This window comes from Triticum aestivum, chromosome 6A, assembly GCF_018294505.1.
Source record: "Triticum aestivum cultivar Chinese Spring chromosome 6A, IWGSC CS RefSeq v2.1, whole genome shotgun sequence".
NCBI classification, from domain to species: Eukaryota; Viridiplantae; Streptophyta; class Magnoliopsida; order Poales; family Poaceae; genus Triticum; species Triticum aestivum.
The window spans coordinates 486,384,165-486,397,848 of NC_057809.1; the positions used below are offsets into that span (position 1 = coordinate 486,384,165).

General features: G+C 43.0%; 1 protein-coding gene across 1 annotated transcript; it reads left to right on the top strand.

Moving 5' to 3' along the window:
• Nucleotides 1–12,701: 12,701 nt before the first annotated feature.
• LOC123130799 (alpha-amylase/trypsin inhibitor) lies at nucleotides 12,702–13,416 on the top strand. The gene has a single exon (XM_044550609.1). The coding sequence runs from the start codon at nucleotides 12,787–12,789 to the stop codon at nucleotides 13,246–13,248; it is 462 nt and encodes a 153-aa protein (XP_044406544.1). The 5' UTR covers nucleotides 12,702–12,786; the 3' UTR covers nucleotides 13,249–13,416.
• The last annotated feature ends 268 nt before the right edge of the window (nucleotides 13,417–13,684 follow it).

The following is a 13,684-nucleotide window of genomic DNA, read 5'->3' on the forward strand; positions in this document are numbered from 1 at the left end:
CCCTTTGAAGTTATCTTATCGGATTGAGTCTTTAATGATTTGAGAACACTTGATGTATGTCTTGCATGTGCTTATCTATGGTGACAATGGGATATCAAGTGATCCACCTGATGTATGTTTTGGTGATCAACTTGCGAGTTCCGTGACCTCGTGAACTTATGCACAGGGGTTGGCACACGTTTTCGTCTTGACTCTCCGATAGAAACTTTGGGGCACTCTTTGAAGTTCTTTGTGTTGGTTGAATAGATGAATCTGAGATTGTGTGATGCATATCGTATAATCATATCCATGGATACTTGAGGTGACATTGGAGTATCTAGGTGAGATTTGGGTTTTGGTTGATTTGTGTCTTAAGGTGTTATTCTAGTACGAACTCTATGATAGATTGAACGGAAAGAATAGCTTCGTGTTATTTTACTACGGACTCTTGAATAGATCGATCAGAAAGGATAACTTTGAGGTGGTTTCGTACCCTACAATAATCTCTCCGTTTGTTCTCCGCTATTAGTGACTTTGGAGTGACTCTTTGTTGCATGTTGAGGGATAGTTATATGATCCAATTATGTTATTATTGTTGAGAGAACTTGCACTAGTGAAAGTATGAACCCTAGGCCTTGTTTCCTAGCATTACAATACCGTTTTCGCTGACTTTTATCATTAGTTACCTTGCTGTTTTTATATTTTTAGATTACGAAAAAGCTATATCTATCATCTATATTGCACTTGTATCACCATCTCTTCACCGAACTAGTGCACCTATACAATTTACCATTGTATTGGGTGTGTTGGGGACACAAGAGACTCTTTATTATTTGGTTGCAGGGTTGTTTGAGAGAGACCATTTTCATCCTACGCCTCCCACAGATTGATAAACCTTAGGTCATCCACTTGAGGGAAATTTGCTACTGTCCTACAAACCTCTGCACTTGGAGGCCCAACAACGTCTACAAGAAGAAGGTTGTGTAGTAGACATCACCTTCCCAGCAACAACAGTGAGCCCCGCTCTTCCTCTTTCTCTCTCCCTGAACCTCTTTGTGGCCGTAACCGCCTCGCCTCGTTGTCGTGCTCCCACCGCCGCGGTCGAGCTCGCCGGCGTGGCTCCCATGGCCGCAGCCCACACCCGAGCTCGCGTTCGTGCTTAGCACCCCCGCCTGAACCCAAGGCACGCACCCGCTCTCTCTCCCGTGCCTCATAGCCCGATCCCCACCATCGTCTGAACACGGCTACCGCTCCACCTCGACGCCTGTGCCGCTTTCGGCCGCCCTGGCTCAGCACCAATCGATGTGGCTGCGTTGCCCCATTTAAACGCGCTCGCCCGTGCTCAATTTAACCGCCCGTAGGCGAATCTCGCGAGCTCCCGAGCCGCTCCGCTATGGGAGAGGCTAGTCAAAGCCCTCTCCGACATAGTGCCGACGTGGCTGGCCTGATGCCACCCCTGGGTCACTGACTGGTGGCCCCAGTAGCCCTGCTGACCCCTTTGACCACGTTGACCCAGTCAACGTGCTGACTGCGGAGGCCCCAACAATTGACCAATAATTAACAAAAAACAAATTAAAAATAATTAATTAACTTAATTAGTGACTAACAGGTGGGCCCAGGTGCCTAATTATCTAATTAGTTTAAATTTAAACTCTGTTAACCTCACTGTCTATGACATGTGGGACCCAGCTATCAGATTTGACCTGGACCAGCTGGATTGACTGCTGACATCATGCTGACACAATAATAATATTTACGAATTAATTTAAATAATATTAATTTTAGAAAATGTTTAAAACTTTGAAAAATCATATAAAATAATATATAATTCATATGAAAATAATTTATATATGAAAGTTGCTCAGAAAAATGAAACAAATATGAATATGCAATCCGTTCATCTGTCACATGCCTCTAGCATGATGGATATGGAACGTTTCCCTCTCTTTCATTTGTTCGGAAAATGTCAAACGATGGGAAAACATTCCCACGTGTTTTACCACTTCATGTGCAACGTGTAGTACTGCGTTAGGTCACCCCTAGCACTGCATATTGTCATGTCATGCATAGTGATGCATCTGTTTGCATTATATTTATTGTTTCCTCCCCCTCTCCTCTCTGATAGACACCGAGACTGACGCTGCTACAGAGTACGACTACACCCGTGACGTTCAGCCACTCTCGGCAGAGCTTCCAGGCAAGCAAACCCCCTTGATCATTCCTATGTCGCCCATTCCATTCTCTCTCATGCTTACATTAGATTATGCTACTGTAATTGATTGCTCCTATTCTAATGCATAACCTGCTTTTGTAACTTGCCTTTGTACCTTACCTGCTTATCCTAAAAATTCTTAGTATAGGTTGGTTAGTGATACACTAGTGACCCCTCACCTTGTCCTTGTTTCCCCCATTTATGACTGATGACTCGATCAACGTGATCAACATCCTGAGCCCGACACATCACATCACTCCCTTAGTTGTACGACACTGCAGGGTTATTATCGAGTGTCCAGGGTAATACCTCATACAACACTTCTGATGAGATCTTTGTGGTGTAGTTGATCGGTCGTGGTCTACGAAGGGTGATTTCTCCTTCACCACTCCTGATAACGACTCTGTCGTACAACACATCAAGAGTGAACCCCGGGGGTGATTCCTCCAAGTTCACCTTGACAGTTACATCAAGTGGAACCCATCGAGGGTGATTCCTCGGATTCCCCTTTGGTGTCATCGACACACGGTTACTTTGACTTTTACCACAAAACCATGATGATATTGGGTCGGCCCCGAGGTGCACCCGCGGGTGATGTGAAGTCGGGTTGACCTGGAGGGTACCCGCGGGATAACTACGCGGCACGGCCGGGCATTCTTAGCCCTTGTCATAAGTTCATGAGACAGGGCGGTGGGACCACATATCGTGGATCATTGATCATTACTGCGTGCTCCCAAGACACTAACGGTTTGGATATGTGATCCAAGTAGGCCTCTGGCCTTTTCGCACTGACCACCATGTGGGAATAAGTATGGGCAATCTACATCGTATGATTCTTCCAAAAGCACACAGACGTCAGCAGTTTATTGGCACGCGCCCGGTTGGACGGTAACCACATGCGCTTGTATATAGGGGTGAGTCTACTCTAGGCCGCGTTCGCAACGTGTAGGATTGCAAAGGATAATTGACCCATGACCCCTTCACATTTAGGATGTAGGCCGGTGGGTTGGCCTCTCTGTTGAGCCTAGGTAGAACTGCGGTGTGTCGATCAGCCGAGGTCGGGTATGATCTGATGGTGTGCTCGGCCGGAGTTAATCAAGCGTGTTGGGTAATTTTGTGCACCCCTATAGGGAATATTAATCTATTAGAATAGCCTTGTCCACGGTAAGGGACACTCGGAGTTGTATCCTAATCGATACAACTAGAACTGGATGCTGAGGCATCAAATGGATATGATGGCTCTAGGATTACTCTCTCACAGGGAGTAGAGAAAGGATCTCTAGGCGTTGTTACTATGACATACTTGCTACTTATAAAAGCTATTATGCACTCTTCTAATGCTGCACGACAATTCAAGATGCTAGCCTTCGATAGGCTAGGCTTTCCCTTCTCTTCTGGCATTTCTGCAGTTCGGTCCAAAGATATAGCCCCATTCCTTTGATACCGATGCATACTTAGCATAGATCTGATGTAAGTCTTGCGAGTACTTTGGACGAGTACTCACAGTTGCTTTGCTACTTATTTTCCCCTATACCTCATTGTTGCGACCAGATGACCGATCCCAGGAGCCAGATGCCACCACCGGCGACTACTACTACTACCCCGAGGGTGCCTACTACTACTTGGAGGCCGACGACGACTAGGAGTAGTTAGGAGTGAAGGAAATATGCCCTAGAGGCAATAATAACATTGTTATTTATATTTCCTTATATCATGATAAATGTCTATTATTCATGCTAGAATTGTATTAACTAGAAACTTAGTACATGTGTGAATACATAGACAAACAGAGTGTCCCTAGTATGCCTCTACTTGACTAGCTCGTTAATCAAAGATGGTTAAGTTTCCTAACCATAGACATGTGTTGTCATTTGATGAACGGGATCACATCATTAGATAATGATGTGATGGACATGACCCATTCGTTAGGTTAGCATAAATGATCGTTTAGTTTTATTTCTATTGCTTTCATCATCACTTATACATGTTCCTCTGACTATGATATTATGCAACTCCCGAATACCGGAGGAACACCTTGTGTGCTATCAAACGACACAACATAACTGGCTGATTATAAAGATGCTCTACAGGTGTCTCCGATGGTGTTTGTTGAGTTGGATAGATCGAGATTATGATTTGTCACTCCATGTATCGGAGAGGTATCTCTGGGCCCTCTCGGTAATGCTCATCACTATAAGCCTTGCAAGCAATGTGACTAATGAGTTAGTTGCGGGATGATGCATTATGGAACGAGTAAAGAGACTTGCCGGTAATGATATTGAACTAGGTATGATGATACCGATGATCGAATCTAGGGCAAGTAACATACCGATGACAAAGGGAACAACGTATGTTGTTATGCCGTTTGACCAATAAAGATCTTCGTAGAATATGTAGGAGCCAATATGAGCATCTAGGTTCTGCTATTGGTTATTGACTGGAGATGTGTCTCGGTCATGACTACATAAATCTCGAACCCGTAGGGTCAGCACGCTTAACGTTCGATAACGATTTATATTATGAGTTATGTGATTTGATGTACCGAAGTTTGTACAAAGTCCCGGATGAGATCACGAACATGACGAGGAGTCTCGAAATGGTCGATAGGTAAAGATTCATATATTGAAAGGCTATATTCGGACATCGGAAGTGTTTCGGGTGATACCGGGTCACCGGAAGGGGTTCCGGGCAAACCCCGACAAAGATATGGGCTTAATGGGCCAAGTAAGGGAACACACCAGCCCACAAGGGGCTGGTGCGCCCCTATAGGGCCAGCCACATGGGGAGAAAGGAAAACGAGAGGAGGAAAAGGAAAGTATGAAGTAGGACTCCTACTTCCTTCGTCTCCCCCCTCCTTCCTTTCCCCCTTGTCCAAATATGGTGAGGGGGGCGAATTGGACTAGGGGCCCAGGTAGGATTTCTCCTACTTTGGCGCGCCCTAGGCTGCCTCCCTCCCTCTCCCTCCTTTATATACATGGGGAGGGCACCCCTAGAACACACATCAATTGTTCCTAGCCGTGTGCGGCGCCCCCCTCCAGAGTTAACACCTCGGCCATATCGTCGTAATGCTTAGGCGAAGCCCTGCGCCGATAACATCATCATCACCGTCACCATGCCGTCGTGCTGACGAAACTCTCCCTCGGCCTCAACTATATCAAGAGTACGAGGGACGTCACCGAGCTGAATGTGTGCAGATCTTGGAGGTGTCGTGTGTTCGGTACTTCGATCGGTTGGATCACGAAGACGTTCGACTACATCAACCGTGTTACTAAACATTTCCGCTTTCGGTCTACGAGGGTACATGGACACACTATCCCCGCTCGTTGCTATGCATCTCCTAGATAGATCTTGCGTGATAGTAGGAATTTTTTTGAAATATTGCGTTCCCCAACAAGGAGGCTCCCAGGCAGGAGGCCTTGCCTTTTCGATCATCGATGTTGTTTGTGTCAGCCTTCTTAAGGCAGAGTTGTTTAATTATGTGTGTTACTCAGATATTGTTGCTTTCGCTGACTCGTTTGTATTTGAGCTTATGTATTCGAGCCCTCGAGGCCCCTGGCTTGTAATATAAAGCTTGTATGACTTTAATTTGTGTCTAGAGATGTGTTGTGATATCTTCTGAGTCCCTCATCTTGATCATACACATTTGCATGTATGATTAGTGTACGATTGAATCGGGGGCGTCACAAATGGGTGGATAAATCTTATCTCAAGTTTAGGAACAAGTGCATAAATAGGTTTGGCATAATTTTTGGCTATTATAAGTATAGGATCATCATCACAAGCCAATGTTCCAATGCAATTAAAGAATTCTTGGATAACATTTTTTCCTATAACATTCCCTTGTCCCATCACAAAAGTTTTAGCATCAAGATTGGTAGAAATTTCAATTTTAGGAGTTTTACCATCCTCACTTTCCGCCATGCCAAAATCATCCATGATAGAAGCTTCAAGCAAACAAACAAGAAAACATGCAAAAAGGCAAAAGGAAAATATTTTTCTAATTTTAGTAAAACTTTTTAGCAGTGGGGGAGATGAAAGCGAGAGGCAAATGGAAAATAATGTAAATGCAAGGAGATGAAATTTTATGTGAAGGTATGATGTCTACTACGCAACTTTATCCTTGTAGACGTTGTTGGGCCTCCAAGTGCAGAGTTTTGTAGGACAGCAGCAAATTTCCCTCAAGTGGATGACCTAAGGTTTATCCATCCGTGGGAGGCGTAGGATGAAGATGGTCTCTCTCAAACAACCCTGCAACCAAATAACAAAGAGTCTCTTGTGTCCCCAACACACCCAATACAATGGTAAGTTGTATAGGTGCACTAGTTCGGCGAAGAGATGGTGATACAAGTGCAATATGGATGGTAGATATAGGTTTTTGTAATCTGAAAATATAAAAACAGCAATGTAACTAGTAACAAAAGTGAGAAAAAACGGTATTGCAATGCTTCGAAACAAGGCCTAGGGTTCATACTTTCACTAGTGCAAGTTCTCTCAACACTGATAACATAATTAGATCATATAAAAATCCCTCAACATGCAACAAAGAGTCATTCCAAAGTCACTAATAACGGAGAACAAACGAAGAGATTATTGTAGGGTACGAAACCACCTCAAAATTATTCTTTCTGATCGATCTATTGGGCTATTACTATAAGTGTCACAAATAGCCCTAGAGTTCATACTAAAATAACACCTTAAGACACACATCAATGAAAACCCTAATGTCACCTAGATACTCCAATGTCAGCACAAGTATCCGTGGGTTTGATTATACGATATGCATCACACAATCTCAGATTCATCTATTCAAACCAACACAAAGAACTTCAAAGAGTGCCCCAAAGTTTCTACCGGAGAGTCAAGACGAAAACGTGTGCCAACCCCTATACATAAGTTCACAAGGTCATAGGATCCGCAAGTTGATCACCAAGACATACATCAAGTGGATCAATAGAATACCCCAATGTCACCACGGGCATCCCACGCAAGACATACATCAAGTGTTCTCAAATCCTTAAAGACTCAATCCGATAAGATAACTTCAAAGGGAAAACTCAATCCATTACAAGAAGGTAGAGGGGGAGAAACATCATAAGATCCAACTATAATAGCAAAGCTTGTGGTACATCAAGATCGTGCCAAATCAAGAACATGAGAGAGAGAGAGATCAAACACATAGCTACTAGTACATATCCTCAGCCCCGAGGGTGAACTACTCCCTCCTTGTCATGGAGAGCGTCGGGATGATGAAGATGGCCACCGGTGATTATTTCCCCCTCCGGCAGGGTGCCGGAACAGGGTCCCGATTGGTTTTTGTTGGCTACAGAGGCTAGTGGCGGCGGAACTCCTGATCTAGGTTCTGTTCTGGAGGTTGGGGATATATAAGAGGTGTTGGCATCAAGAACAAGTCAGCGGAGTCCACGAGGGGCCCACAAGGTCGGAGGGCGCGCCCTAGGGGGTGGGGACGCCCTCTACCCTTGTGGTGGCCCCGGGACTCTTCTGGTGCATCTCCGGTACTCCGTGGGCTTCTTTTGGTCCAAAAACAATCGTCGTAAAGTTTCAGGTCAATTGGACTCCGTTTGATACTCATTTCCTGCGAAGCTCAAAAACAAGGAAAAAAACAAAAACTGGCACCGGGCTCTAGGTTAATAGGTTAGTCCCAAAAATCATATAAAATAGCATATAAATGCATATAAAACATCCAAGATAGATAAATAGCATGGAACAATCAAAAATTATAGATATGTTGGAGACGTATCAAGGTACTTGATAGATGTTGATGACGTCTCTTCGGCAACAGCATCAGAAATTATTCCTGCTACTTGTGAGTTGCGTTGGGATTTCCTCGAAGAGGAGAGAATGATGTAGTACAGTAGACATAAGTATTTCCCTCAGTTAAGAACCAAGTTTATCGGTCCAGTAGGAGAAACACTCAATACCTCGTTAGCAGTACCTACACACAAGATAACACATCCTTGCACCCAACGCAAATAAGAGGTTGGCAATCCCTCAGCGGTTACTTGCAAGATTAAATTGTATGGTGATAGATATATAGATCGAACAAAAATACAAAATGAAATAAAGGAAGAAAAATGGTAGCAAAGTATTTTTGGTTTTAATATATGATAAAAAGTAGACCCGGGGCCATATTTTCACTACAGGCTTCTCTCTTGAAAAGAGCATATGATGGGTAAATAAATTACTGTTGGGCAATTGATAGGAAAGCATATAATTATGATGATATCTAAGGAAATGATCATGTATATAGGCATCACGTCCGAGACAAGTAGACCGAAACAATTCTACATCTATTACTATTACTACATGATGTCTACTACGCAACTTTATTCTTATAGACACGTGTTGGGCCTCCAAGCGCAGAGTTTTGTAGGACAGTAGTAACTTTTCCTCAAGTGGATGACCTAAGGTTTATCAATCCGTGAGACGTGTAGGATGAAGATGGTCTCTCTCAAATGACCCTGCAACCAAATACAAGAAATCTCTTGTGTCCCAACACACCCTATACAATGGCAAATTGTATAGGTGCACTAGTTCGGCGAAGAGATGGTGATAAAAGTGTAATATGGATGGTAAAAATATATTTTTATAATCTGAATAAATAAAAACAGCAAGATAGCAAATAGTAAATGGGCACAAAAACGGTATTGCAATGCTTAAAAATGAGGCCTAGAGTCCGTACTTTCAGTAGTGCAACCTATCAATAGTGCTAACATAGTTGGATCATATAATTATCCCTCAAAGTGCAATAAAGAATCACTCCCGAGTTCCTATTAGTGGAGAACAAAAGAAAGAAATTGTTTATAGGGTACGAAACCACCTCAAAGCTATTCTTTCCGTTCGATCTATTCAAAAGTTCGTACTAAAATAACACAAAGCTATTCTTTCCGTTCGATCTATCCTAGAGTTCGTACTAAAATAACACCAAAGCAAATTCATATTCATAATACTCAATCCAACACAAAGAACTACAAGGAGACCCCAAAGTTTCTATCGGAGAAAAGATAATAAAAATATGCATCAACCCCTATGCATAGATTACCCTAATATCACCGCGGGAATCTGCGAGTTGAATGCCAAAACACGTATCAAGTGAATCAATATGATACCCCATTGTCACCTCAAGTATTCATACCGCAAGACATACATCATATCTGAATATTCAATCCGACAAGACAAAACTTTGAAGGGTAAAGATTCAATTTATCACAACAAGAGTATAGAGGGGAGAAACATCATATGATCCGACTATATTAACAAAGCCCATGATATAGATCACGAGAGAGAGGGGGAGAGAGAGAGAAAGAGAGATTAAACACATAGCTACTGGTACAAACCCTCAGCCCCGAGGGTGGACTACTCCCTCCTCACTGTGGTGGCCGCCGGGATGATGAAGATGGCCACCAGAGATGATTCCCCCTCCGACAGGGTGCCGGAACGGGTCTAGGTTGGTTTTCGATGGCTACGGAGCCTTGCAGCAGCGAAACTTCTGATCTAGGTTAACCCCGAGGGGTTTCGGAATATTTGGGAATTTATAGTGCAAAGAAGGGGTACGGGAGGCCACTGAGGTGGGCACAACCCACCAGGGCGCGCCAAGGAGAACACTGTATAGTTGGCCAAAGCACCTCTCCCATTGCAAGATAAATCAATATAGTTGGACAAACCAAATCAATAGATCGGAGATAAATACGAAGCTATAACAATCATGCATAAAAGAGTTCAGAGAAAACTCAAATAATATTCATGGATAGATCTGATCGTAAAGTCACAACTCATCGGAACCCAACAAACACACCGCAAAAAGTCATTACATCAAATAGATCTGCAAGAACATCAAGGAGAACACTGTATTGAAGATCAAAGAGAGAGAAGAAGCCATCTAGCTACTAGCTATGGACCTGTAGGTCTATGGTAAACTACTCACGCATCATTGGAAGGGCAGCAAGGTCTATGTAGAGCCCCTCCGTGATCGATTCCCCTTTGACGGAGTACCGTAGAAGGCCTCCAGATGGGATCTCATGGGAATAGAAACTTGCGGCGGCGGAAAAAATATTTCGGGTGGCTCTCTGATGTCAGGGGAATATTTGAGAATTTATAGAGGTGGAATTAGGGTTGGACGTGTCACGAGGGGCCCACGAGCCTGGGGGCATCCCCCTGGGGCGCGCCTCCCGAGATTGTTGCTCCCTCATGGCTCGTCTGGCCTTCTCTCGAACCTTCTAGGGTCTCTTCTGGTCCAGAAAAAATTAATCCAATTTTTTTTATTTGTTTGGACTCTGTATGATATTGATTTCCCGAAAAGCCCAAAACAGGCAAAAACAGCAACTGGCACTATGTTAATAGATTAGTCTAAAAAATGATATATGATTGCATATAATCGCACATAAAACATCAAAGATATATACTATAATAGCATGGAACAATAAAAAATTATAAATACGTTGGAGACGTACCAACGTACGCCATGGTAGAATAGATTGGTTGCTCCTTCGTGCACCGTTCCTTCATGGATTCTCGCAACTGACATCTTTGTGGTCTCCATCAATGTGGATGTAAGATAGCACCAACTATCCAAAACACATGAAAAATCTTCATTGAGATAACCCGTGTTTACGTATCTCTAACTATACTTGTTTACTTTCACTTGGATGTCTTTACATTATGTTGCCTATAATATTGTAGACTTGCATGTGTAGGGTGGTTGATAGATTGGTAGAAAAGTCTAAAATTGCCAAGGAAATTTAAATTTTTAAAAAGAATCGATCTTTTGTTTTTGTAGTCTATTCACCCCCACTCTAGACATATTTATCGATCCTAAATCGCACCGTAACCCAAAGGGACTACATGAGCATGCATCCTTGGCCAGATTAGAAGCCAAGACCAGGGAGTGTGAAGCACCTATTTACATTTAAAAGAATCATTTTCATGATTTCACAATTTCTCACTTTGAAAATCCATCCGGTTCGCTACACAATTCCTGCATAAGTGAGTGGGGTATAAAGTTTTAGAAGTACCAAAATACAACATCAACAATCAACACAGAAACCGTAAATTCTTCTTTAAAAAATACTACCTCCGTTCCAAAATATAAGAAGTTTTGGTAGGCTAAATTAGCCTATCAAAATGTCTTATATTTTGACACTGGGGTAGTATCCATTTAAGTAATTCACCCATGGGGATGTTCTCGAGAAGCATGTTCAATTAGTTTCAATATAATTTATTCTACCACCTATGGGAAAAACAATATGTGTATCGAATACACACAACTTCTAGAAAATATTTCAAAAAATTAATTTTCCACATGGAAAATCCTTTTCCTTCATATATATTTTATCATCTATGGGAAATATTTTTGTGCGTAAAATAATATATTCATGCATATGAAATAAAATGTTTCCATGAATATGATTGACTTTGGTCATGTGCCAAATAAAACACAATGTGATATAAATATATTATATAGAACAATATTCCTTCAGATATATTTAGTCTATGAAATTTGTTAATGGGTCCCAAATAAAAAAATCATGTGATTTTTTTTTTGCAAAGTACTCAGATCTATTATAGAAGTTCACCGGAAGTACAAAGTATTTCACGCGAGTTGATCTATGTTTTTTGTACATGAGTCATCCCTTTTTCCGGAAATTCAACAACCCTTTATTAATTTGTGGTCAAGATAGCATCATTTACAAGTAAACAAGTAAAGAGGTGATGCACAAGAGGCATCATCAAACCAAGTGCTAGAGGGTGAAAATCTAGCAATCCTAGCTAGTTCATAAGCAACTGAATTTCCCTTCGTATGGCAGTGTTCAAAACGAACATGCGAGAGATCTCGTGCCATAGGATAGTGGTCATCGAAATTGCAACAATTCCCTTAGTATATATCTATACCCACCCACCCACCCACCCCCCCCACCCCCACCCCCCCCCCCCCCCGCGCGGGGGGGGGGGGGGGGGATCAGTCAAATAAAATGTTCACACAACTTCAAAGATTATTTCTGCACGAAAATATGTTCCATATAAAAAAAATCTTTCGTAAAAATATGTGCCATCGTCCGTTATAATACGTTCATCTATTCAAGGAAAAATATTTTCACATGACATTGGAAATGTTTCATATTGCACGAACAAATATGATAAACTCGCTCATGTTAACTATTTTTCTGTGAAACAAAAGCATGACAATCAAAACAAAAATATAGACCATAAACAAAAATTAGTTATTTCCTGGAAAAAATTTAAAAATAGCATTAGTGGGATATGTATTATTGAAACACATGAAGACCAGGACAAAAGAAAAGGGGGAAACGGAAGGGAAAAATGGGGAAAATGTTATCCAAAGAAAACAGAAAGTAAACTACATGTGTCGAAGGAAGACCGAGTTTGCAGGAACGTTCCAAATTCAGTTGCAAGAACCTCCAAATAAACGCCAACAAGACAGAAATGAGCATTACTTGCGCGCTTTGCACTCTTATCTCTTGCCTCTCTCAATCCATACATGTAGCTGCTTAGCAGCAGATCATGGACACTATCCTTGCCCATTAGGCCAAGAGAGTGAATCAACGACCAACAAACTTTCAATGGCATCCAACCATCGCCGCTTCCTCCTCTCCGGCGCCGTCTTGCTCTCGGTCCTCGCCGCCGTGGCCGCCCTGGAGAGCGTTGAGGACGAGTGCCGGCCAGGGGTGGCCTTCCCGCACAACGCGTTAGCCACCTGCCACACCTACGTGATCAAACGGGTCTGCGGCCGCGGTCCCAGCCTGCCCATGCTGGTGAAGGAGCGGTGCTGCCGGGAGCTGGCGGCCGTCCCGGATTACTGCCGGTGCGAGGCGCTGCGCGTCCTCATGGATGGGGTGCGCGTGGAGGGTGGCCACGTGTTGGAGGGCCGCCTTGGTGACAGGCGTGACTGCCCGAGGGAGGCACAGAGGGAGTTCGCCGCCACGCTGGTCACGGCGGCGGAGTGCAACCTGCCGACCGTCTCGGGGGTCGGGAGTACACTTGGTGCTACCGGCAGATGGATGACGATCGAATTGCCCAAGTAATGAAGCGGAGTACTCTACTGGCAGATGGAGTACTGTACATAGAATAAAAGTACTCAAGTGAGAACAAATAAATAAAGCTTGTGACTTGTGAGCTGTATGGTGTGGACTGTTAAATTGTTGTGGGTTGATGAATAAAAAGGGTTGGAACAAATTAAATTGTGATCGGTTCATGTACATGCACTGCTGCGGAAATTACAGATTTGATCGCCGCAAACCACTCCGAACCATGAGTCTGCGATTACTGATTAGCATATTGGATTCTCTAACTCTCATCTAAGTAAGAATTATATAACTCTCATCAAACATCTTCAGCATCCGATATGAAGCATCCTTTGTTTTTACCGCATGCTAGTGCGTCGTCGTCATTTTTCGCATTGGCCCCTTTATGTTTCTGTGTTGGGTCGTTTGGGCTTTCTCTGTTTTCATGTCTATTGAG